The 26,664-nt window shown below is 42.6% G+C and overlaps 1 protein-coding gene across 5 annotated transcripts in view; it reads left to right on the plus strand.

The window, feature by feature from the left end:
* LOC132815087 (receptor-type tyrosine-protein phosphatase mu-like) overlaps positions 1-26,664 on the plus strand; it is an 888,844-nt gene that overhangs the window by 787,294 nt on the left and 74,886 nt on the right. For all 5 annotated transcript variants that reach the window (XM_060823829.1, XM_060823832.1, XM_060823830.1 and 2 more), the window contains 3 exons: positions 529-616; positions 7,471-7,547; positions 16,961-16,997. In XM_060823829.1, the coding sequence (XP_060679812.1) occupies positions 529-616; positions 7,471-7,547; positions 16,961-16,997 (202 nt within the window). The remainder of the gene's footprint in view (positions 1-528; positions 617-7,470; positions 7,548-16,960; positions 16,998-26,664) is intronic.

Here is a 26,664-nt window from a genome sequence, read left to right on the forward strand (position 1 = left end):
AGGAGCGAACAATATCAGACACCTGGCGTTCTTTCCCATCAGTAGCCATTTAATATTGTCCATTTTACACTATCACCTAAAAAAGTAAACAATTCTCAATCTGTATCAGTGTCATGCAACATCATTTGCTTGCTGCATGTAGCCAAAGGTGAATTACCCATAACTTCGCTTCCATTAAAATGGAAAGGTGGAAATCCATGAACAACCATGGTATCTTCTTCATCTGTAGCACAGCTTTGTAACATTAGCCTTATAAAACTCCTACATTAAGCTTAAATAATACATGCCCATAATAGAATGGAAGTTTAATTGTGGTCAGTCTGAAGAGCAACTTTCAAAGATTTGATCTCACTTGACAAGAAATTAATTTTATTTTTGCAGTCCCTTTGTGTGCACAATGCTGTCCGTGTACTATTGGAGCATGACACTGTTATTGTGACCTATCTGTCTACTTCTCTCCCCCATCCCACCTATAATCAAACATCCTTTTTAAGTATTGTTGCTAATTGTAACATTTGTGTGTTCCAGAGTTTTTATGAAGGACAGTCTGCCCCATGGGATTCTGCCAAGAAAGATGAAAACAGGATGAAGAATAGATATGGGAATATCATTGCTTGTGAGTACTGTTCCTCTTGAAAAATGATGCCAACTCTACTTAAAGATTGCATTATTTTATGAATTCAGTGACACTGCTGCGGCATTGCTGTCTGATCTTGGTTTATGTTGCTCCTTGGTGAATGCATATAAATCTTTTTAAGAATCCTTCCCCTGTCTTTTGCTTCATTATTTATGTAAATGCCCAGTGGTTATTCACAGCCCTCTGTCTGTTCGTTTCAGTAGAGTTCTTGCCCCAAATGCCTCTGGCAACTACAGTCAATGCCATCCAGCTCTGTGATCAGTACAGCATCTTTTCCTTTGCCTTAGTGAGGTTATTCTGAGACAGAGTTGTCTTCAATTGCAGCAAATGACAAAAAGGATACTGTTAAGTGAAAATAGTTATTGGTTCTATAATTTCTTTAAAAATAACACAACACCAGGTTATAGTCCAACAGGTTTATTTGGAAGCACTAGCTTTTGGAGCTGAAGAAGGAGCAGCGCTCAGAAAGCTAGTGCTTCCAAATAAACCCATTGGACTATAACCTAGTGTTGTGTGATTTTTAAACTTTGGCCATCCCAGTCTAACACTGGCACCTCCACATCATGGCTATAATTTCTTGTGCGTTTCTTGTGCCTTCTGTTCATATGCAATATCTTGGTAAATTCCACCTCCTAATGTGGCGCACCTTGTGGGTTTCATGAACCTCAAACAATTGATTACTGAACGCGTTCCAGTTTCCTGTCTCACAAACTCAGTGACAAGGTTACCTTATCGCCTGATTCCACTCCTACTTCACTTTCATTATCACTGACAACCATATTAATGCTCTGTTACATACTGTACATACATAAAATGTTGCATTTGCCCTATCTTTAGGACAGTGAACTAATATTGAGAGATATCTTGACCGGGTCGATAATGAAGAGAGGACATTCAACAGAGTTTAATGAAATCGCATCATTAGAATCAATTCTGGCTAGATGTCCATTAATGCAGGTGCCTTTTTAACTCTGAAACAATCAAAGTTTAAAGGGCTAGGGATTTAAATAACATGAAACTGTGACACTTAACAGACCTTACCTGCCTTTCAAGAGCATTTAGTCACTTCCATATATTTGTGACTTCCACATGACAGGTTATAATCCATCAAAGAATGAAAAAGAGATGTGTTTGACCTCAGCATCAATTTCAAATGGCATGACTCAGTTCTTGTATGATTTAAACCTCATCTCATTCCAGCCATTTTTAATGGCCTCCAGAGTCAGCACTACTCTGTGAAATCCAGTACTTCATGTGAATAATAAGGGGACGTTCTGGCCCCAGGCTACAGCAAGGAGGCAATCTATATTTGTCAAATATAACAACTCATTTCTTTGTTACATGTTCATTATTTTGCATGAATATATGCCAAAAACCTTCATGAATGTGAAACAACTACACTGTACATTCATATCATTGTGAAATAAATCAGTTGAATGGCCCACACATATGGCATCTTTTCACCTATTAGTAAAGCAATATTGTTAAATATTGAAGAATATCTGTGCTAAAGATACAGGTATCCAGCCTTGGATCACCCCAACATGCTCATAGATATAAGACAGTCAACTCACACAGAAGTAACGATTCTCATTGTTTAGAAGAATAAACAAATTACAGAAATTAAAGTGTGCAGCAGAATTTGTTCTCAAGTCTCGTCATGTATTTCAGCATTTTGAGTTTGTAGCACTGTGACAGCTTGGTGTGGATCCCTCTGTGGCATCAAGAGGAAGCCCTTAAGTGGGTATGGGTTGTCCACAGGTTGGTGGACCTCCTTGACACTATTTTCATTGTGGAAATGTGGACAACTGACATCAAACATCTCAAAGAGCTGAGCATGGGTCTCCAAAGTCCTTCAAATTCAGTGGCAAGAAAGGTAGACCAATAACAAAATGCTCTTCCAAACACGTACATCCAGCATTGAGGTGCTAATCAGTTGAAGCCATCTCCCCTGACGCCAAACTCTCAAAACTACTGCATCTTCAGAACCTGGTCATGCAGGAGACCTGCCGGGCACAGCAAGAATACTTTGGCGATCCCTGAAAGGGACAAATAGTCTTCACCGAATCATGCCAGCACCCAGCTTTTGGTCAACCCAAAACATAGAAGGTCCAATCAGAAAGCCAATGAACATGTCAAGAGACTTTATTAGGAATGTGAAGTTGAAATATTGGAGGGAGTGCATGGACATCCAAGCCATCCAACTCTTAAAACATTACCTGCCCCACATGTAGCAGAGTCTGCAGATCACGAGTTGATTTATCATCCATTCCAGCATCAATTGAATTTGAATTAAAACCAGGTTGGCTTAGTGGTTAGCACTGCTACTTCACAGCGATTCAATTCCAGCCTTGGGTGACTACCTGTGTGGAGGTTACACATTCCTCCTGTATCTGCTTGGGTTTTCTCTGTGTGCACTGGTTTCCTTCTGCAGTCCGAAGATTGGGAGGCTGGTTGGAATGGCCATGCTAAATTGCCCTGTGGTGTCCGAGGGTATGCAGATTAGATGGATTAGCCCAAGGGGATGGGAGGGAGCAAGTGTGTCTGGATGGGATGCTCGTTGGAGAGTTGGTGCAGACTCAATGGACCAGATGGCCTCCATCTGCACTGTAGGGATTCTATAATCATTCATTGACAATCTAGAGAGCATGCCTTAAGAAAAGGCAGCCAACAGTAATAATGATTGGGTTGAGCCCAATGCCTTCAGGTCCATTGAAGGGAACTGTTAAATCCAGCCAATTAAATGGCCATTAATTGGCCACCAAAGGATCTGAATAGCCCAAAAGGGCAGCCTGATGCCCCTTTTCCCTGTAAGCATGCAGATAAATTGTTGGGCGGTTGGGGGTGTGGTGGGGGTGGGGAATGGGGAGGCAGAGGACAGTAATATCCAATCCCTTGTTACATGGATATTAAGCGTATTTGTTTAGCTCTGAGACAAAGGTAAAATGACTGAGGCAATTACAAAGACATTAATTCCCAAGATACAAAGAGCTTTTAGAATTTTGAAGGCTATCACTGTGATAAAATAAGCTGGTGCATTTCCTTTGTGATTTCTACATGTGAAATTAATTCATGAAACCACCATCCATTTCTCTGTGTCGGAGCAGCCAGAATTCCCCAATTTAAATCACTTGTTTTCCTATTAGCAATGCTGTCTATATGGAAATTGATTTGCAGCCGTATTCAGTCACATTAGGTTTGTGTAGCAGTGCTATCAGATCTTGCTCAAAGTAGGAGCTACAGACATTGCCATATTCCCTAATTTATTGGTAAAAGTGCCAGGACTGAGCAATCCCAGAACCTTGCTGAGGGTATTGGAGCTCCATGAATGCTGGTCAATGTCTGGCATCTTCATTAACCGGCTCTTCTTTGCTGAGCCTGACCATCCAGGTCAGACAACCTGACTGAAATTAAGACTAATTCTGTTCTCATTCAACGCCATCCAGCAGCAGGCATTAGACAGTAGCTGGGAGAAGGAATCAGGGAAACATTTTTCTCCTTGATTTAGCCAAGCTATATTGAAGCTAATTGTAACATCCAAGCACCACTCCAGTTAAGATCAAGGGCTGAGGATGGAAGTGATATAACATTGAGGGCTGTAGTGTTCACACACTCGGCTCAGTATTCTCCTCCAACAAATAAATGCGACATAACCTAGTGTTGAACCCACTCGCTTGATCGGAGGTTCAGTTAAAATTACCCTTAGTAGTCAGAAATACCTGAGAGCAGAAGCACGTTACATAACTTTAAATATGATTAAATGAGGTATGACCAAAACAAATAGCTGGAGTAAAGTTGTTCACCAGCATTTCCTTCATAGTCAAATGGAGCATTTTGAAACAGGCAGGCCACGCATGTTCAAAAAACCAACAAGCTTTGGTTAAGACAATTGGACGGGTACATGAATAAGAAATGTTTGGAAGGATATGGCCCCAGCGTGGGAGGCAGGACTCGTTTAATTTGGGATTATGGTCGGCATGGACTGGTTGGACCGAAGGGTCTTTTTTGATGCTGTATGACTCTATGACCAGCAAATATGTTAATATTAAATCAGAAGGAAACTGTCTTTTGATTTTATTCTGAATGTTATTCCCAAACTGCTGCTAAAAAATCCCACAGATATGAATTATAGGGAGTGTCCCAGGGCCATTACATTAGAAACAGGCAGGCATCTGATTCCAACAAGGCTTTGAAAGACATTGGAAAGCTGCTGCTCAGGTTGAACATATACCTGTGCTGTGGTTTGTGATTGTAGGACTTCATGGTAGATTGGAGAAAAAAAAAATCAAACTTGCTAGTCCTTTTTCCTTCTGCTTTGTTTTTAATTGCAGTCACAAGGAATTAGATTGACATTTTATGAAGCAAATATATCTTTACTTTAGAAAGCTGTTGTACAATTGATGGCATATTTACTTTGATCATTTATATAGCCTTACTAAGGTGCAAAAATAAATGCATCTTGATGAGCGTACATGTGCAGCTTATGAAGTCGTTGTACATCCTGCAGGAGGAATCAAATCACCAGCTGTCAGAGCATTGCAGGTCAACGATGAATGCAGCTTATTTGTTCATGGGTTAGTTTGTGTTTGTGATGCTGAGGAAGCTAGTGATTGATCTCTCTTGTGACCAATGAATGGAGTGCTGAATGAAGAACTACATTATTTTCTTTTATGTTGCTCTTCAGGCTGCCTGTCTTGTCCACAGTGTAGGCTGCAAACCAACCGTTTTTCATTTTGAGTGTCTCAGATGTGATCTGACCAGGTCCTCACAGGAGGGACTCCCTTCATCCGTAACAATTGTTGCACCAATCAGCCTGTCTCAGTCAGTAGGCATGCCCCAATATCCTGTGGGATAATGAGATGAGGTGTTCCTAACGATCCTCTGGATTTGAAGACCTGGCCAGAATGAAGGAGGTTCTACTCATGGCTCCTTCCGCAGTTATCTGCAGGGAAAGGTTAAAGTTTGAGGACAAAGTGCATGTTAATTTTGAGTTGGCCTCAACATAGTTTGCAGCAATTGGATCTCTACTCTGTCTGAAGGAATGGCCCCAACCTTGCCATTTCAGTAAGGCATCTTGCTATCATTTCTGGCATGTGCCTGCTACTGTATTCCAGTAGAGCTCAATGCAAGCTGGTGGAGTACCTCATTTTCCATTTAGATACTTTCTAGCTCTAGAGATTAATATTGAATCCACCAACTTCAGACCATGTTCTCTGACCTGCATTTTGTTGACACCACAACCCACGGCCCATGCCTTGCCATGTCTTTGTTATGCATGTTAACCTTACTGTCAGCAGACAGGACCCATTTCTCACTTTCACACTAATCATTTACATTGAATTTATGTCTCTCTTCTATCACCATTTGTACTCCCTTTGTCTTTTGCTCTGAGCACACACTTTCTCGTTCACTTATTACTCTTCCTCCTCAGTCAACAGCGCAAAATTATTATTTTCCAACTCCTTTCTGCTCTGGAGAAGAGTTTTACTGGACTCAAGGCATTGACTCTGATTTTTCTCTTCACAGATGCTTTCAGACCTGCTAAGTTTCTCCAGCAGTTTCTGTCTTCATTTCAGATGTCCAGCAAACGCAGTATTTTGCTTTTGTTTGAGTGGTAGTGTTCATGTTGGGGAGGGTGGAATCTGGGAACCATTAGAAAATGCAATATTTAAATATATATCATGGCCAAATCTGCTTTTATATACCATAGCTTCTGCATTCAGTTGGTGAATCATTCTGGAAGATCTCCAATATGTGAAACTGGGACAAAGGCTGATGGACCTGGGCAGCATGGTCGCTCAGTGGTTAGCACTGTTGCTTCACTGTACCAGGAACATGTGTTTGATTCCACCCTTGGGTGACTGCCCATTCTCCCTGTGTCTGACTGAATTTCCTCTTGACGCTTTGGTTTCCTCCCACAGTCCAAAGCTGTTCAGGTTAGGGTGGATTGGCCTTGCTAAATTGCCCATAGTGTCCTGGGATGTGCAAGCCAGGTGGATTAGCCATGAAAAAATACAGGGTTTTCAGGGTAGGGTCTGTGTGGGATGCTTTTCGGAGGGTAGGTGTGGATTTGCTAGACTGAATGGTTTGCTTTGACACTGTGGGATTCTCTCATTCTATGACCATAATGTTTCCTGCCTTTCTTCATACTGAGAGAGTGGTAGTGACTCTAGTTCTTTAGCCAGTGCCTTCTGCAAGTCTAGGAATGTAGAAAATGGGAGGAGAAAAAGTCTAGGAATGTGGGCGGCACGGTGGCACAGTGGTTAGCACTGCTGCCTCACTTCGCCAGAGACCCGGATTCAATTCCCGCCTCAGGCGACTGACTGTGTGGAGTTTGCACGTTCTCCCTGTGGCTGCGTGGGTTTCCCCCGGGTGCTCCGGTTTCCTCCCACAGTCCAAAGATGTGCAGGTCAGGTGAATTGGCCATGCTAAATTGCCTGTAGTGTTAGGTAAGGGGTAAATGTAGGGTATGGGTGGGTTGCGCTTCGGCGGGTTGGTGTGGACTTGTTGGGCCGAAGGGCCTGTTTTCACACTGTAAGTAATCTAATCTAAAATTGGGACGGAGCTCTGGGATGGAGGAGTCGGTGGCATGGGAGATGGTGGGGAATGCAGGAGAGCTGCTTGGAGAGAAAGGAATCTCAAGGGAAATGAATAGCAAGTTAGGATCATGCCTTGATTATTTTGGTCTGAGCTGCCAACGATAATATTTGAAAGTCAGAAGATTCAGTGCTCCACCATGTCTCCTCCTCATGGCTCAGTCCAAAAGCAAATTTCTGTCTTCCTTTATGGTTCAAGGTGATTCATGAATGAATCTTGATTTATCTCTTTTTCAGATGATCATTCTCGGGTCAGGTTGCAACCATTGGAGGGAGATTCAAACTCTGACTATATTAATGCAAACTATGTGGAAGTAAGTATTGAAATTATTAAATGTAAACCTGAATTTGGTTTCTTTCTTTAGTTGGTTAAGAGTCAACATTGCTGAATGAAGAAATCTTTTTTTCACTTTTGGTGAAAGCTGCCAACATCAAATGCTTTCAGGTCAGGTAGAACATCAAGTAGATTCAGACTAAAGCTCTTTTCACTCTGTTGTAACAAATTGACAATCTCTGAACAGCATGTCCCACTATACCAGCGTGCTACTTGCATTTCCCGCACTAGTCATTCTGTGGCTTCAAAGAGTGAAGCTGTCAGTTTGATGCTGATTATGGGCAGTTTTGTTCAATGGGCTTGTGCCCATTAGGAACTGACTGTCACAAATTCATTTTCTTTGCTAACTGCCAGAGAGTCACTGCTTTCATCCCTTTAGTGTGAGCGGTGGATTGAATATTATACTGTAGGGGGTGCTTTTAGTGTTGTGGTTGAGTCTATTGTGGCGAAGAATACCTGTGATTGCTTTGTGTAAGAATATAAATGCACTTGTGAAGGTTTTAGTCATCCTACTTCTCATGGAATCATGAGCACTTTGGAAAAGAACATTTATTGAAATACTGATTTCTTCATAAATATAGGTACATTCTTATCCATCGTAATAGCACAATAGACGGTTGCTTATTTTATATCTCATCATGCTGCACTGACCTAGGAGTGCTTGGAGATTGTGCTAAGTGAAAGGCATGAGAAAATGTAAATCTATAGATCATGCTAAACGAATCATTAGTGAACACATTTACAAATCTGCAGAAGTAAACACTGTTACAACAATACTTCTAATTTGTAGCGCCTTTAATATATTAGTCAATCCCAAGGTACTACATAGGATCATTACAAAACAAAATATCAAGCCACCCACGGATATATTAGGCCAGATGACCAAAAGCTTGTTTAAAGAGATAGGTTTTAAGTAGGTTCTTAAAAGAAAGCAAATTGAAGATGTAGAAAGTTTATGAACAGAATTCTAGAGTTTAAGGCCTCATCATCTGAAGGTATGGCCTACTTGGTGGAGTGACTAAGGTTGGGCATGGTCAAGTGGTTAAAATTTGAAAATCACTAATATCACACAGAGTTTTAGGGCTGAAAGAGATTCTTGAGATAAGGAGACCATAGAGGGATTTGCAAAATGAGAATGAGAATTTTAAAATCAGTTCATTGTTTGAACAGGACTCACAGTAGGTCAGTGAGCACAGGGGTGACAAGGGACAAAGACTTGATATGATTTAAAATGAGTTAAGCGCTTGATTGATCTCAAGTTTACAGAGGTTAGAATGTGGGAGACTAGTCAGGAGTTCATTAGGATAGATTAGCTAGGGAAACATGAATGAGTCTTTCAGCAACATTGGACTGAGACAGTTCCACATTTCAACGACATCCTTCCCTGACAGCCTGTGCTCCCAATTTATGCTCCTCAGATCCTGTCTTGTATTTACTCTTCCCCCAATTGTAAAACCTGCCCTGTTGCACGCACCTATCTCTCTCCATAACCAAGGTGAAAGTCATAGAATTGTGGTCACCATCACCAAAATACTCACCCACTAACAAGCCCATCATTTGTCCCAGTTCGTTACCAAGTACCAAATCCAATATGGCCTCCCCTCTGGTCGGACAATCTACAAACTGAGTTAGAAAAGCTTCCTAGACACACTGCACAAACACCGCCCCATCCAATCTAATTGATCTAAAGAGTTTCCAATCAATATTTGGGAAGTTGAAATCGCCCATGATACTACTCTGTGGCTTCTGCACCTTTCCAAAATCTGTTTCCCAATCTGTTTCTCCACATCTCTGCTGCTAATGGGGGGCCTATAGTAAAAACCCAACAAGGTGACTGCTCCTTTCCTATTTCTAACTTCAGCCCATACTACCTCCAAAGGCAGATCCCCCTCGAACTGCCTTTCTGCAGCCATTATACCATTTCTAATTAGCAACGCCACCCCCCCCCCTTTTTTACCACTCCCCCCCCCAATCTTACTGAAACATCTGAAACTAGGAACCTCCAACAACCATTCCTGTCCCTCTTCTATCCACGTTTCCGTGACGGCCACAACATCGTAGTCCCAAGTACCGATCCATGCCTTAAGTTCACCCACCTTATTTCTGATAGTCCTTGCGTTGAAGTATACGCACTAGAGCCCATCTCTGTGTCCACAAGTATTCCCTGTCAGTGCTACCTTCTCCACAGCCTCTCTACATTCTTGGACATCCTGAAAAACAGCTAACCTACTTGCTGTAAAAAAATGAGGTCTGCAGATGCTGGAGATCACAGTTGAAAATGCGTTGCTGGTTAAAGCACAGCAGGTCAGGCAGCATCCAAGGAACAAGAAATTCGACATTTCGGGCATAAGCCCTTCATCAGGAATGAGGAGAGGGTGGCAGGCAGGTTAAGATAAAAGGTAGGGAGGAGGGACTTGGGGGAGGGGCGATGGAGATGTGATAGGTGGAAGGAGGTCAAGGTGAGGGTGATAGGCCGGAGTGGGGTGGGGGCGGAGAGGTGAGGAAGAAGATTGCAGATTAAGAGGGCGGTGCTGAGTTGAGGGAACCGACTGAGACAAGGTGGGGGGAGAGGAAATGAGGAAACTGGAGAAATCCGAGTTCATCCCATGTGGTTGGAGGGTTCCCAGGCGGAAGATGAGGCATTCTTCCTCCAACCATCGTGTTGTTATGTTTTGCCGGTGGAGGAGTCCAAGGACCTGCATGTCCTCGGTGGAGTGGGAGGGAGAGTTAAAGTGTTGAGCCACGGGGTGGTTGGGTTGGTTGGTCCGGGCGTCCCTGAGGTGTTCTCTGAAGTGTTCCGCAAGTAAGCGGCCCGTCTCCCCAATGTAGAGGAGGCCACATCGGGTGCAGCGGATGCAATAGATGATGTGTGTGGAGGTACAGGTGAACTTGTGGCGGATATGGAAGGATCCCTTGGGGCCTTGGAGGGATGTGAGGGAGGAGGTGTGGGTGCAAGTTTTACATTTCCTGCGGTTGCTGGGGAAGGTGCCGGGAGTGGAGGTTGGGTTGGTGGGGGGTGTGGACCTGACGAGGGAGTCACGAAGGGAGTGGTCTTTGCGGAACGCTGATAGGGGAGGGGAGGGAAATATATCCCTGGTGGTGGGGTCCGTTTGGAGGTGGCGGAAATGACGACAGCAAGTCCGGATCCCATCCCCCTGCCAAATTAGTTTAAACCACCCCCCCCCACCCCCCGAAAAGTGCTAGCAAACCTACCTCCCAGGATATTGGTGCCTTTCTGGTTCAGGTGCAACCCATCCTGCTTGTACAGGTCCCACTTTCCCCAGAATGCAGTCCAATTGTCCAAATACCTGAAGCCCTTCCTCTTACACCATCCTTGCAGCCACGAGTTCAACTGCACTCTCTCCCTATTCCTTACCTCACTGTCACATGGCACCGGCAATAACCCAGAGATGACGACTCTGTCCGTCCTAGCTTTAAGCTTCCAGCCTAACTCCCTGAGCTCCTGAATGACTTCCCCACCCCTCTTCCTACCTGTGTCATTGGTGCCAATGTGCACCACGACTTCTGGCTGCACACCCTCCCCCTTAAGGATTCTGAAGACATGGTCCGAGGCGCCTCGGACCCTGGCACCCGGGAGGCAACAAACCATCCGAGAGTCTTGCCCATGTCCAAAGAACCACCTGTCTGTCCCTTTAACTATAGAGTCTCCTATAACTAGCGCTCTCTACCTCTCCCCCTTTCCCTTCTGGGCCTCAGAGCTGGACCTCGTGCCAGAGATCCGGTCACTGCAGCTTACCCCTGATAGGCCATCCCCCCCAACAATATTCAAAGCAATATACTTATTGTTGAGGAGAACGACCGGAATACTACGTAGTTCTGGTCGCCACTTTACCAAAAGGATGTGGATGTTTTGGAGAGGCTGCAGAGGAGGTTCACCAGGCTGTTGCCTGGTGCGGAGGGTGCTAGCTATGAGGAGAGGTTGAGTAGATTAGGATTATTTTCATTAGAAAGAAGGCAGTTGAGGGGGGACCTGATTGAGGCCTTGAAAATCATGAGAGCTTAGGCAGGGTGTTTCGCAAGAAACCTTTGTCAGAGTGGAGGACTCAATTACTAGGGGTCATGAGTTCAAAGTGAGAGGGGGGAAAGCTTAGTGGAGATATATGTGGAAAGTTCTTTACGCAGAGGGTGGTGGATGCCTGGAATGCATTGCCAGCAGAGGTGGTAGGGGCGAGATGTATCTAGACAGATACATGAATGGGCAGGGAGCATAGGGATGCAGATCCTTAGAAAATAGATGGCAGATTTAAATCGAGGATCTGGATTGGTGCAGATTTAGAGTGCTGAAGGGCCTGTTCCTGTGCTGTAATGTTTTTTGTTCTTTGTTCATATTGCTGTGGGTTTTGAGTCACATATAGCCAAGACCAGGAAAGGATGGCAGTTTCCTTAAAAGGCATTAATGAATCAGATGGGTTTTCTGATCATTGACCGTAGTTTCACAATCACCATTAGGGCAGCTTTCTATTCCAGATTTTTATTTTATTTTTGTTTTCTACTTGATTTCTTGGTGATTCTTTTATGTTAATAACCTCTGTTTTAGCTCTTTCCTACAAGTGGAAGACATCGCCTATGTATGTTTAAAACCTTTCCTACCTTTTTCCAGTTATTTTTAGTCTTTGCAGTGGACTGCAGCTCAGGTACTGTGTGAAAGTCAAACATTATCAGTCCGCAGGTTAATGAATGGAACGTATGAGGGAATTATCAGCAGCAGGACAGAGGTGAGGGGGAATACTTGAGAGCATTTTTAAAAAAATAATTGTGTTGCCAAACACAGTGCCAATACTAAAGTTTGGTTTGAAAGGTGATTGTCAGTGTAAGTGCAGGCTAGGGGTCTGAAAGGATCTTCGTGTAGGCATAAATGTATCATCAACTTCTGTTATCAGATGAGGTGCTAAGTTTTTGACTTTGCACCTATTAGTAACTCTGATAGTGCTAGACCATAATGCAGTGGATGGATCTATAAATTAATAGTGCTACATATAAGTCTTCAAGAGAGATTTAACTGACCTGAAAAAGTATCATGCATTTACCAAGCTAACTGTATGTTACCAATTGGTTACAGGTCGCATCGATATGACAAACAGTGTTACAGAGACTTTAAAGAAGGCCTTGAGATTCATCTCACTCCTCAATATCAATCCTTTCAGACCCCTAGCCTGCACTTACACTGACAATCACCTTTCAAACCAAACTTTAGTATTGGCACTGTGTTTGGCAACACAATTATTTTTTTAAAAGTGCTCTCAAGTATTCCCCCTCACCTCTGTCCTGCTGCTGATAGTTCCCTCATCCATTAACCTGCGGACTGATAACGTTTGACTTTCACACAGTACCTGAGCTGCAGTCCACTGCCAAGACTAAAAATAACTGGAAAAAGGAAGGAAAGGTTTTAAACATACAAAGACGATGTCTTCCACTTGTAGGAAAGAGCTAAAACAGAGGTTATTAACATAAAAGAATCACCAAAAAATCAAATAGAGAACAAAAATAAAATAAAAATCTGGAATAGAAAGCTGCCCTAATGGTGATTGTGAAACTGCGGTCAATGATCAGAAAACCCATCTGATTCATTAATGCCTTTTAAGGAAGAAAACTGCCATCCTTTCCTGGTCTTGGCTATATGTGACTCAAGACCCACAGCAATATGAACAAAGAACAAAAAACATTACAGCACAGGAACAGGCCCTTCAGCACTTAAGTCTGCACCAATCCAGATCCTCGATTTAAATCTGCTGTCTATTTTCTAAGGATCTGCATCCCTATGCTCCCTGCCCATTCATGTATCTGTCTAGATACATCTCGCCCCTACCACCTCTGCTGGCAATGCATTCCAGGCATCCACCACCCTCTACGTAAAGAACTTTCCACATATATCTCCGCTAAACTTTCCCCCCTCTCACTTTGAACTCATGACCCCTAGTAATTGAGTCCTCCATTCTGAAAAAGGTTTCTTGCGAAACACCCTGCCTAAGCTCTCATGATTTTCAAGGCCTCAATCAGGTCCCCCCTCAACTGCCTTCTTTCTAATGAAAATAATCCTAATCTACTCAACCTCTCCTCATAGCTAGCACCCTCCGCACCAGGCAACAGCCTGGTGAACCTCCTCTGCAACCTCTCCAAAACATCCACATCCTTTTGGTAAAGTGGCAACCAGAACTGTACGTAGTTTTCCAAATGTGGCTGAACCAAAGTTTTATATAATTGTAACATGACTTGCCACCTCTTGTACTCAGTACTCTATCCGATGAAGGAAAGCATGCTGTATGCCTTCTTGACCACTGTATTGACCTGCATTGCCACCTTCAGGGAACAATGCATCTGAACACCCTGATCTGTGTGTACATCAATTTTCCCCAGGACTTTTCCATTTACTTTGTAGTCCCCTCTGGAATTGTACTTTCCAAAATGCATCACCTTACATTTGTCTGGATTGAACTCCATCTGCCGTTTCTCTGCCCAACTCTCCAATTTATCTATATTTCTGCTTTATTTTCTGACGGTCCCCTCCACTATCTGCTACTCCACCAATCTTAGTGTCATCTGCAAACTTGCTAATGAGGCAACCTACACCTTCCTCCAAATCATTTATGTACATCACAAACAACAGTGGTCCCAGCACTGATCCCTGTGGAGCACCACAGGTCACAGGTCTCCATTTTGAGAAACTCCCTTCCGCTGCTACTCTGTCTCCTGTTGCCCAACCAGTTCTCTATCCATCTAGCTAGGACACTATGGACGCCATGCAACTTCACCTTCATCAGACTATCATGGGGAACCTTACTGAATGCCTTACCAAAGTAATGTATATAGCATCTACATCCCTTCCCTCATCAATCAAGTTTGTCACCTCTTAAAAGAATTCTATTAGTTTGTAAAACATGACCTTTGCTGCACAAAACAATGCCTATCACTAATAAGCCCATTTTCTTTCAAATGGGTAAATATCCTATCACTTAGTATCTTCTCCAGTAGCTCCCCTACCATTAATATCAGGCTCACAGGTCTGAAATTACCTGAATTATCCCTGCTACCCTTCTTAAACAAGGGGACATCATTAGCAATTCTCCAGTCCTCTGAATGGACCTCCCCCATTTTCAAGGATGCTGCAAAGATATCTGTTATAGCCTCAGCTATATCCTTTCTCATTTCCCTCAGTAACCTGGGATAGATCCCATCCAGTCCATCTTAATGCCTCTTAGAATACACAACACTTCCTCCCTCCTTGATTGCTCTAGGTCAAGATCAGTATTCCCAAAGTAATCTGCTACTGAAACTTCAACCACCTGGATGGGTTCATACCCCAACACCTGGTCCAGTGTGGCCCCTGCCTGAGTTAAACTATTTACATACTGCTCTAGAAAACATCTTGGATGCTCCTTACAAATTCTACTTCATCTAGACCTGTAACACTAAGTGAATCCCAGTCAATGTTGGGAAAATTAAAATCTCCTATCACCACCACCCTGTTGCTCCTACATCTTTCCATGATCTCTCTACATATTTGTATTTCTATCTCACGCTCGCTGTTGGGAGGCCTGGAGTACAGCCCCAACATTGTTACCACATTCTTCCTGTTCCTGTTTGCCTCACTGCCTCACTGCTCAAGTTCTCCATAGTGCCCTCCTTCAGCACAGCTATAATATCCTCACTGACCAGTAATGCAACTCCTCCACCCCTTTTATCTTCCCTCTCTATTGCACCTGAGGCATCGATATCCTGAGACATTTCATTGCCAATCTTGCCCTTCCCTCAAACACATCTCAGCAATAGCAATAACATCATTCTCCCAGGTACTAATCCAAGCCCTAAAATTATCTGCGTAACCTACTATTCTTCTTGCATTGGAACAAATGCACCTCAGACCACCAGTTCCTCTGCGTTCATCCGCTGCTTCCTGTCTACTCTTCCCCTTAGTCATGCTAACTTTATTATCTATTTCTTTACAGGCTTTAGTTACTAAGTCTTTACTATCCACTAACCTCCTCATTTGGTTTCCAACCCCTGCTACATTAGTTTAAACCCTCCCCAACAGCATTAACAAAAGAATCCCCAAGGACGCTGGTTCCAGTCCTGACCAGGTGTAGACCATCCAATTTTGTAATTGTCCCACCTCCCCCACTGGTCCCAATGTCCCAAAAATCTGAACCCCTCCCTCCTGCATCATCTCTCAAGCCACGCATTCATCCTGAATATTCTATCATTCCTATTTTGACTTGCATTTAGCGCTGGTAGCAATCCTGAGATTACTACCTCTGAGGTCCTACTTTTTAATTTGGTTCCTAACTCCCTAAATTCTTTGTGTCGGACCTTATTCTGGTTTTTTTACCTATATCATTAGTGCCTACATATACCATGGCAACTGGCTGTTCACCCTCACCCTTGAGAGTTTTCTGCAGTCAATCCGAGACATCCTTGACCTGTGCACCTGGGAGGCAACATACTATTTGGGAGTCTCATTATTGACCACAAAACCACTATCTATTCCTCTTACATTTGAATCCCCTATGACTGTGGCCCTTCCACTTTTTTTTCCCACCCTTCTGTACAGCAGAGCTAGCCATCTTTCCCTGAACCTGGTTCCCCAGGTGAACCAGCCCCCTCAATAGTATCCAAACAACATACCTGCTTTGGAGGGAGATGACCGCAAGGGACACCTGCACTGCCTTCCTGCTCTTTCTCTGCCTTTTGGTCACCCACTCCCTTTCTCCCTCAGCAATCCTAATCTGCAGTGTGACCAATTCACTAAACGTGCTCTTCATGACCCCCTCAGCATCACGTATACTCCAAAGTGAGTCCATCCGCAACTCCAGACCCATCATGCAGTCTAACAAGAGCTGCAACTGGATACAGTTCCTGCATGTGAAGGAGTCAGGAACACCAGCTGTGTCCCTGAGTTCCCACATTGAATAAGAGGAGCATAATATGGGTCTGAGGTCTCCTGCCATTCTTAATTTTAAGACTTACTTAAGTTGAGACTAAAGTTACAAAAAAGGAAAGAGAAGTTTTTTTTAAACCAATTTACCTCAACTTACCAAAATCCTTACCTCAATGCAGTTGATTTTTAACTGCCCTCTGGGCAATTAAAGATGTGCAATAAATGCTGATTATCCCATGGAGAAAGAATTTTAAAAATGCTAATAGATATAGAAGACCAAATATCCAACATAAATACCAACAATCTGCATAATTGCCGCATGCATTTTAGTTTGGTATAGAAGACTCCTGTCACAATCTTCAAGCAATTTGATGTTCCAACTCCTTGACCTGCTTTAGAGTAATTCACTAACCTAGGTCAAAAGAAACATCATTGAGAGCCACTTGCAATTTCTACATTATGCGGCTAAAGGCATTTAATGTTTTATTTCCTCTCTTCAGGGCTATCACAGACCAAACCATTATATCGCCACACAAGGTAAGCAACTATTAAAACCTCTTCAAAGTGCTAAATGTTCTACCACTTTATATGTTAGTTGAAAAGAATCAGTGTAAATATATGTTTGCCTGCATTAACATTTTGCTGTCTTTACATTAATAGAGGAATATAAATCATTACATTCACTTCCGCTAAATTAATTGTAGAGAAGCTCTTCAAGTGAGTGGGAGTTCTTATTAAATACCTCCTGCTGCTTGGAATGCTCCCCATACCCCATTTATGTGGTGAGGCATTTCTACAGCACCCGTCATTTGGCTGATTGTAAGCTTGTGTACACACTGTTGTTTGAATGTTGTGATTGTAGCTGGGTTGCTGTCTTTTCTTCCATCTCTGCTTCTTAGCAAATGGCTCTAGGTGATTCATACTTGCTGCCAAAGAGGGAATGATCTGAATCCTCTGTCTGCAAGCAACTAGAAAATAAAACATTTTCACTGCCATTCCAGCTTTGCTGTCTCCCAATCAGTCAGGGAAAACCAACTTTCCCAATATGTTTCTGTGTCCCGAAAGGTAACATAAAGGCAGAAACAGGCCATTCAACCTTGTGGAGGTATTCCACCATTCCATTAGACTATCCTGATCTGTATCATAAATCTATTTGTATGTCTTTGTCTGTAATCTTTGCCTTTTATAGGCCTATCAAACATTGTATTGAAATCTCTAATGGACCGAAACTCACTCAGTTCTAGGGCCAAGAGATCCAGATTGTCCAGGACCAGTCTGCTCATGAAGCAGTGCTTTCTGACATTTCTTCTGAATGGTTCTGCTCTCTGTAATTTTAAAGTTCTATCTCCTTTTTGTGGAATTTCCCCACCAAAGGAAATATTTCATTTTTATCAACTGAATTAACTCCTTAAAACATCTTAAGTATTTTCATTAGTTCACCCTTAATCTTTACAGTCACAGAAATACAAGCCCTCGTATATGCAACCTGTCCTTAACCCTTTCAATGCTGGTTTCATTTGTACACTTCTTAGTTTAGGTATCCAGAACTGAATATTCTAACCGGAGTTTTATATAATCGTTGTATGAATTCCACTCATTCTATATTCCATTCCTTTGCAATACACTAGTCTTTATGATTTGTGTGATTGAATACCTACATCTTCCACTGTTTTGCCATTCCAAGTTTCTCATCACTCAGAAAACACACCTATACTTAGTGTGATGACCACTCACATCCTTCATTTCTTTTAAAACATTGCCACTTAACTTTGGGCTATGTCATTGGGCTGCCTTAACCTTAAAATGTGCTGTATCCTGAAAGTGGCCGGGGAGAGAGTGAAGCTGGTGCTGGCCTGGATAGAATCAAACAAGTTACGAGAGAAATTATAACGGGGGGCAAAAGACATATCTGAGAATCTTTTGGGCAGGTGAAGATGGAGCATTAATGGAGAAGCCAAACTGATCGTGTTCTTTCATTTAAGATGATTTTGGAAGGAAGAAGATACAATGATGAAAGAAAGGAGCTGCAGATGCCAGAAAGTGGATGTGGAGGAGACTGAGAGAATAGAAGATAGGCAAGGAGAGACAGGTGTAGAAAGACAGAGAAAGATATGGTCAATTTTAACTCACTGTGAGTGAATGGGTTCTGAGTGTGCTAAAAGTGGGGCCAAAAGTTGCACACAGGAGAGTTTGGGAGACAGAACACTGCTGGATCCTGGAAATTGAAGAAACATGAAGAAGCGACATAGAAAAATAACTAAATGATCCCAACTGAAAAGCCCAAGTGGGCTCCTCAGACTTTGTCTTTAAAAGGAGGAAGATAGGATGGAAGGAAGTTAAATAGGGAACCAATTAGTTAAAATGAGCACTTACTGACCTCTAAGCTTCAGGTACAAGGAGGAAGGTATTGTAGAGAAATTGTAGAGAAGGTATTGTGACTCAGTGGTTAGCACTGCAGCCTCACAGCACCAGTGACTCAGGTTCAATGCCAGCCTCTGGCAATTGTCTGTGTGGAGTTTGCGCATTCTCTCTCTGTCTGTATAGGTTTCCTCCTACAGGACAAAGATGTTCAGGCTAGATAGATTGGCCATGGGAAATGCAGGGTTATAGGAATTGCATCAGTGGGAAGGTGGGTTTGAGTGGAATGCTTTTTGGAGGCTGGTGTGGACTTGATGGACCAAGTGGCCTGTTTCCACACTAAATGATTGTATGGTAATAGATATTTTTAGCTGAGTAGAGTGAGGGATATTACTGTTTGGTCTGTTGAAATCAGTTCTGACAATTTATGGCTAGATTAGATTAGATTAGATTTTACAGTGTGGAAACAGGCCCTTCGGCCCAACAAGTCCACACCGACCCGCCGAAGCGAAACCCACCCATACCCCTACATTTACCCCTTACCTAACACTACGGGCAATTTAGCATGGCCAATTCACCTGACCCGCACATCTTTGTGACTGTGGGAGGAAACCGGAGCACCCGGAGGAAACCCACGCTGACACGGGGAGAACGTGCAAACTCCACACAGTCAGTCGCCTGAGTCGGGAATTGAACCCGGGTCTTCAAGCGCTGTGAGGCAGCAGTGCTAACCACTGTGCCACCGTGCCGCCCACACTTGAATTGTGAAGAGTATTAATGCAATAGGTTGCATTACAAATTTTTTTTTCAAATAAAAAGAATGAATGTACTTAGTTAAGGTCACCCACCATCCTAAACCTGCCAGCAAAGGAGCATTAAATCCGGTTCTGATCTCCAGCATTTGTTTTCAATATAGAGTTCAGCATCTGCAGCAATTTGCTTCTACCTTAAATCCTGTCCTAAACGTTCAGTCACTCTGTAATAGGTTGACTTGAGCCATGGTTCATTATAAAACATTGTGTACCCATTCACAGTGTCACTCTATAATATGGCTGGGTCTGGTCACAGTATCACTTTGTAATTAATCAGTGTGTGACCATGTTAGAAAATAAATCAGAACTACAACATGTATCCAAGTTCAACAATAACAACAGCCTGATAAATCTAAGTCTGGAATTTTAATGTCACGCTTTATAAGTCTGAGCTTAACCATTCTATCATAAATACAGGTCCATTCCCAATGTTACTCTGTAAATAAATATGACAGAATGATACGATGAAACTCAAATAAGTGTGCTTGCATAATATTGTCACAATACATAAACGAAAAACTATGATTTCAATAAATTTCAGTAAACGAAGAACAAAGAAAATTTACAGCCAGAAACAGGCCCTTCGGTCCTCCAAGCCTGAGCCGATCCAAATGTACTGTCTAAACCTGTTGCCCAATTCTTAAGCATCTGCATCCCTCTGCTCTCCACCTACTCATGCATCTGTCCAGGTGCATCTTAAATGAATCTACCATGCCTGTCTCTATCACATCTGCTGGCAATGCATTCCAGACACCTAACACCCTCTGTATAAAGCACTTGCCTCATGTATCCCCCTTAAACTTTCCACCTGTCACCTTGAAAGGGTGACCTCTCGTTATTGAATCCTTCATCCTGGGAAAAAGCTTATCTCTATCTACCCTGTCTATGTCCTTCGTGATTTTGTAGACCTTAATCAGGTCGCCCCTCAAACTTCCTTCTTTTAATGAAAACAAACCTAACCTACTCAACCTCTCTTCATTGCTAGTACCTTCCATACCAGGCAACCTTCTCTGCATCCTCTCCAAAGCATCCACATCCTTTTGGTAATGTGGCGACTAGAACTGTACACAGTATTCTAAATGCAGCCAAACCAACTTTGTGTACAATTTTAACATGACTTTCCAGCTCTTACACTCAAACGTAGAAAAGACTCATAACATATTGCAAGTTATACAGCATCTAATCTGCAGAAACCCTCTATCATGTCCATGTTGGCTGTGGGCTTGACAATTCCAACACACTCCTGGCTGGCCTCTCATAAACCTAAAGCCAGCCCTAAACTCTGCTGCCTATGTCCTAACTCATACCAAACTCACATGCTTCCAGACAAAGAGCATATATTGTGTTTACTATCATCTTTGTTGTTATCTATTCTCATTGCAGCCATGCCCTTCCCTATCTCTGTTACCTCTTCTAGCCCCACAACCCTCTGAAATATCCCTCCAATTAAGGATCCTTAAGCTGCCATAACATTAATTTATACACGACTTGAGGTTCTGAGCTCTGGAGTTCCCTTTCTATCACACTTTCCTCCTTTAGTGCACTGCTTAAAATTTGTCTCTTTGACTGAACCTTTGCTTATCTGACTTAACAACTTGGATATTCACCACAATGTGGCAGAGATGGCGAATGAGCCAAGAAATGAAAGTCTGGCCCAGACATAACACTTCTCATTTCAGGGAGTGGCAATGTGGTTCAGTCCAGATGCATACCAGTTCTGTTCAAGGAGGCAGCTGACAATCTAAATCAACAGCTGCCCTCACTTAAGGTAGCTCAGTATTGTGAAACTCGACTGTCGGGAATGGACTTAGTAAGGGTACGTCTGAAATGTGTGCATTTCTTTCTTGAAGAAATATAGTGCTACTTTGAATCTGGTCCTGTGGCACCTTTGATGGACATGACATGCCTTTTGGTAGAGGTCAGGGTTCATTTTGATTAGTCAGTTGCTCTTTGGAATTGTTGAACATAGGTCTAACTACGCATAAAATTATTGGAAACAGGTATGAATGCGTGCTTAAAGATGCATAAACCTATTACTGTTAAGTTCATTGGAATTGCCAACAGATCTGTCAAAGTGAACTGTCAAAAGTATAAGAAAAATCTGTGTTCTGATGCTGCATAACTGAATTTATAACCATCCATTATCACAGTAAGGTGCCTGTCATCTCATATTTTGATTGACAGCTATAAGTGCTTCTAAACTTATGGCTGTGGATTTTGATTTCTAATACTTGCTGCTGCATTAGATTGTGCACTTGAGTGAAATGTTAATATAAGGCTTTATTTTGTTGAATGTAAGCAATTATAGTAAATGACTGTTTACGAATGAGAGTTCTTTTATTCAATTCAGTGAAGTCTGCAAAAGATACTTAGAAATTTATTTGAAAGAAAGTTATTTTATCTCATCTCTGCAATGACTCCTTAGGTCTGCATGGTAAATACTAGGTGAGTTGGCCTGGTAGGTGTTATGAACAAGGGTGGTGAGTGGGTTATATAAGTTGGCATGTGCTGTGATAAGGACCAAACAAAATGTCATGGTGGGGAGGGCAGATGTGAATACCTGAAGATAGAGGGCAAGGGGACATAAAGGTTATTTTGGGGTAATCATTTGGCATGAGATACATGAGGGCATGGTCAGCTGTTGAGTGAAAGGCATGAGAAAGTTGTCATAGATGAAGAATGGGGAGTATATGGGGTTGTAGGGAGAAGTAGTGAGAGCTGAGGGCAATTTTTAATTTTGGACACAGCACTGAGTTCCCAAGTCAGGATTTTTGGTTAGCTGACCCTCACACCCAGCTGTTGTTCCAGGATTACCCAACATAGCTTCGAACCCAGCCTGGCCCCTCTGATCCGATGGCCGCATGGCCATGTTTAGGTTTGGGTTCACAGAGCAGGGAATGCTTCTATTTCTGCACTCCTGACCAGGAATGAAAATCCCAGCCAACAACTCCATATGTATGAGCTCTCTCAATGGTTGCATCGTTACATATCAGCCAGGAGGCCTGGGTTCAAGTCCTACCTATTCCAGAGTTGTATCATAACACATATGAACAGGTTTATTAAAAATATCTATAATCCTTGTGTTGCTCAGTTTAATGTTCTGTTTTCTAGTGCCCCTCTGAAATGCCTTGGGTTTTATTATTAGCTTGAGGGTGCTGTATGAATCCAAGTTGTTTTGTCACAGTTAAAAGAGGGTGTTTCTTCTGGGTTCTTCTTTAAGTTTCATGATACATGTTTTTGAGTACGTCAATAGTTTCCTTTTTGTGGTTTGAATCCCGAGTTGACAAGATGTATTTGGAGGTTTCTGTAATATTAAAGAACTTGAAAATGTGAGGGAGGGAATAATGACAATAACAGCACAAATAATATAGCAACATCGTCAATGTCTAAATAAAAGAGTAAAGTGACAGATCTGTTGGCCTTGAAACAGACCTCAGTTTACATTCATTTGTTATTCCCACTGACAAATGTCATTTGAAATGACTGCAGAATTCCCCCAGAGTTAAATTCAATGACATCTAATTGTTTCAAAATTCTTATTGAGTTCCTTATAGCACAAGTGTTGATGCACAAATGTAAATGGATGCAGCTGAAATTGGCAAATGTAATCAGCTGTAATAGACTTGCAATCTGGTTTTAATAGACTGGGGAGTTACATAATTACCTGTTCATTAGTGTGTTGCCATTTCCGCAGTATGCTAGGATTTATTTAAGTCCTGTGGGCTGTCTCCATGCGTAGTGCTGGATAGCAACACGACAGCAAGGTGAAGTTGTAATTTAATCTGTGACCAAGATGTTTATTTCTTTTGGGAGCATGATGCATTAGCATGACATTTGCACCCCTCTTGATCCACACAGTTCTGGCAATACTGTGTACCTGTGGAACGTACAGGAGATGTCAAGGATGACGTTGAGCTCACATGCTCGCTGCAAGGTTAAAAAAATGTTGCATTTAGGGAGGAGTCTGCTGTTCTGATCCAGCCTGGCCCACATGTGACTCCAGACTCACAGCAATGCTGTTGACTCGTAACTGCCCTGACATTCTATGAATGAATTTTTTAAAACTACAACAAGAGGACTTGTGCTGATACCCTGGTGCTCCACTGTGGGAATGCTACATTGTTGGACATGCCAGCTGTTAATTAAGATATCACCAGAGTACGGTACAAAGGAGTGAATTCTCCTTTTTTAAAGCCAACTTTCCTCCACTCAACACTACTTAGAGTCACAGGTATAGAATCAGACTCATCAGTCCAACTTGTCCATGCTGATCAGATATTCTACATTATTCTCTTCCCATTTGCCATTTAGCCCATATCCCTCTAAATACTTCCTACTTATGTACCCATCCAATGTCTTTTAAATGTTGTAATTGTACCAGCCTCCACCATTTCCTCCAGCAGGTCATTCCATACACACACCACCCTCTGTGCGACAACATTGCCACTCAGGTCCCTTTTATATCTTTCCCCTCTCACTTTAAACTTTGCTGTCTAGTCCATGCCCTTCATGATTTTATAAACCACAATAAGGTCGCTTCTCAGTCTCCGACACCCCAGGGAAAATACCCCAGCCAATTCAGCCTCTCCCTGCAGCTCAAACTCTCCAACTCTGGCAATATCCTTGTAAATTTTTTCTGTCAACTACACCCAGTGTGTCAAAATTTTCAGATTGTTTGTCTGATATTCAGTACCCTGCGAGGAGAAACTGATGCATGAAATTGATACTATTCCTCAGGTCACTCATAATAGAAAGGAAGGGGAATTAACGATCTGGACAAAATTGGTCCTGGACTTCTGCATCCAAATCCCAGTCCCTCAGCCTCTCCTTGCCTTTTTCACATTTTTTCTCCCAGCATAAAAGACCAGGGAACCATCCCTCTGACTTCAACACAGAGCGAGCCCTGGCAGATGTTAGAAACTCACAGGCTAAGTAGTCACATACACAGAAGCTTGGTTTAACACTGTACCAAAGGATGAAAAGAGCCACAAGTAAACCACAAAACAAGCACAGTTCTTACTACCCTGTTGAGTTTTGTTGACTTGGATTAGTGCCAGGAAAAGCTATTTTGATCCCTCTCAGGAATTTTGTCTTTCTGCGCTATATCTGAGTGTGGCTTCTACAGATCACTTTCTTATTGGCAACCCCATGGGGAGATGAGTAAATGTGTCATATGATTTAGACATAGTTAAATGATGGTGTTTTATTGAGACAACAGCCGCATCGCATTAGCACAGATTCTGAAAGCACATCTACCTGCCTCAGCAAGCAGATGTTTTATTGGCTTAGTCAATGTGCTTTTCAAACATCTGTTAAGTAAATAATATTTCTTAAAAGAGAACATCATGGAACATAAGGATTTGGGTTCATGGCTGCATAGCCACAAGGGGCCAATGAAAAGAGAATTATGGTGATCTATAAAATATAAAGCACAATGGAAGATTTTAATCTGCAGCATGGTTTTCAATTGAATTACAATAGTAGAGACAAAGGCAACAATGGCAAAAATTAATTGATATTGTTTTTTGTTACAAAGAATGGTCACTGATCTTGTGAATGGGGTCAGTGGGTAAGAAAACAGTAGGCTGTTTCAAATCTTGTAGATTTAATTTTTTATTCTTTCATGGGATGTGGATATCACTGCAATTTTGCAATTGACCATCTCTAATTGCCCTTGAACAGAGTGGTTTGTTAGGCTGTGTTAAAGGACAGTGTCTAGATTAGAGTGCTGGAAAAACACAGTAGGTCAAGCAGCATCCGAGGAGCAGGAAAATCGGCATTTCGGGCATTCATCAGGAATGGAGGCAGGGAGCCTCGAGGGTAGAGAGATAACTGGGCTGGGGAGGGGGGGGTGGGGGTGGTGGTTGGGCTGGGGAGAAGGTAGCAAAGAGTACAATAGGTGGATGGGGTGGGGATGAAGGTGATAGGTCAGAAAGGATGGTGGGGGAAGGTAACAAAGAGTACAATGGGTGGATGGGGGTGGGAATGACGGTGACAGGTCAGAGGGGAGGGTGGATCGGATAGGTGAGAAGGAAGATTGGCAGGTAGGGCAGGTCATGAGGATGGTGCTGAGCTGGAAGTTTGGAACTGGGGTAAGGAGGGAGGAGAGGAAATGAGGAAACTGGTGAAGTCCACATTTATGCTCTGGGGTTGAAGTGTTCCGAGGTGGAAGATGAGGTGTTCTTCCTCCAGGCGTGAGGTGGTGAGGGAGCAGCAGTGGAGGAGGCCCAGGACCGCATGTCCTCAGCAGAGTGGGAGGGGGAGTTGAAATGTTGGGCCACGGAGCAGTGGGGTTGTATGGTGCGGGTGTCCCAGAGAACAAGTAAGTATCAACCATGTTGTTTTAGGTCTGGAAACAATTATTTGGGGTAGAATTAAAAGTCACATGAAAACAGTTGGTTTGTTTAGGAACAGCCAACGCAGATTGCTGGAGGGGAAATAGTGTCTGTCCAATTTGGGAATGTAGGAACACAGTTGGCCATTCAGCCCATTGAATTTGCTCCAATATTTAACATAATTATGGCTAATCAAGACCTCCAGTACCTTTTACACACACTGTCCCCATAACCCTTTATGTCACTGATAATCAGAAATCTATTCACCTTCCCTTTAAACATACTTAAAGACTAAGCTTCCACAGTCCTCCAGAATCAAGAATTCCAAAGATTGACCAACCTCTGAGTAAACATATCTCTCCTTATCTTGGCCCTAAATGACATCATTTTTAGAATCTTCAACCAGGGAAACATCTTGTCTGCATTCCCTGTCTATCGCTTTAGGTATTTTGTATGTTTCAATGGGTCTATCTTTTATTCTTAGTTTAAAGAGTTCAGTCCCAGTTTCCCCAGTCTTCATCATAGATAGTCAAGTTATACTGGGAACACAATCTAGTGAACCTTCTCTCGAGGGCAATAATATCTTTCCTGAGGTAAAGAAATCAAATCTACACACACTATATCTGGCAAGAGTAAAAGGAGTAAGAGGCTGGGAATCCTGCAGCAAGTAACTCACCTCTTGGCAAAGCCTATTTACCA

The sequence above is a fragment of the Hemiscyllium ocellatum genome, chromosome 4 (genome assembly GCF_020745735.1).
Source record: "Hemiscyllium ocellatum isolate sHemOce1 chromosome 4, sHemOce1.pat.X.cur, whole genome shotgun sequence".
Lineage (NCBI taxonomy): Eukaryota > Metazoa > Chordata > Chondrichthyes > Orectolobiformes > Hemiscylliidae > Hemiscyllium > Hemiscyllium ocellatum.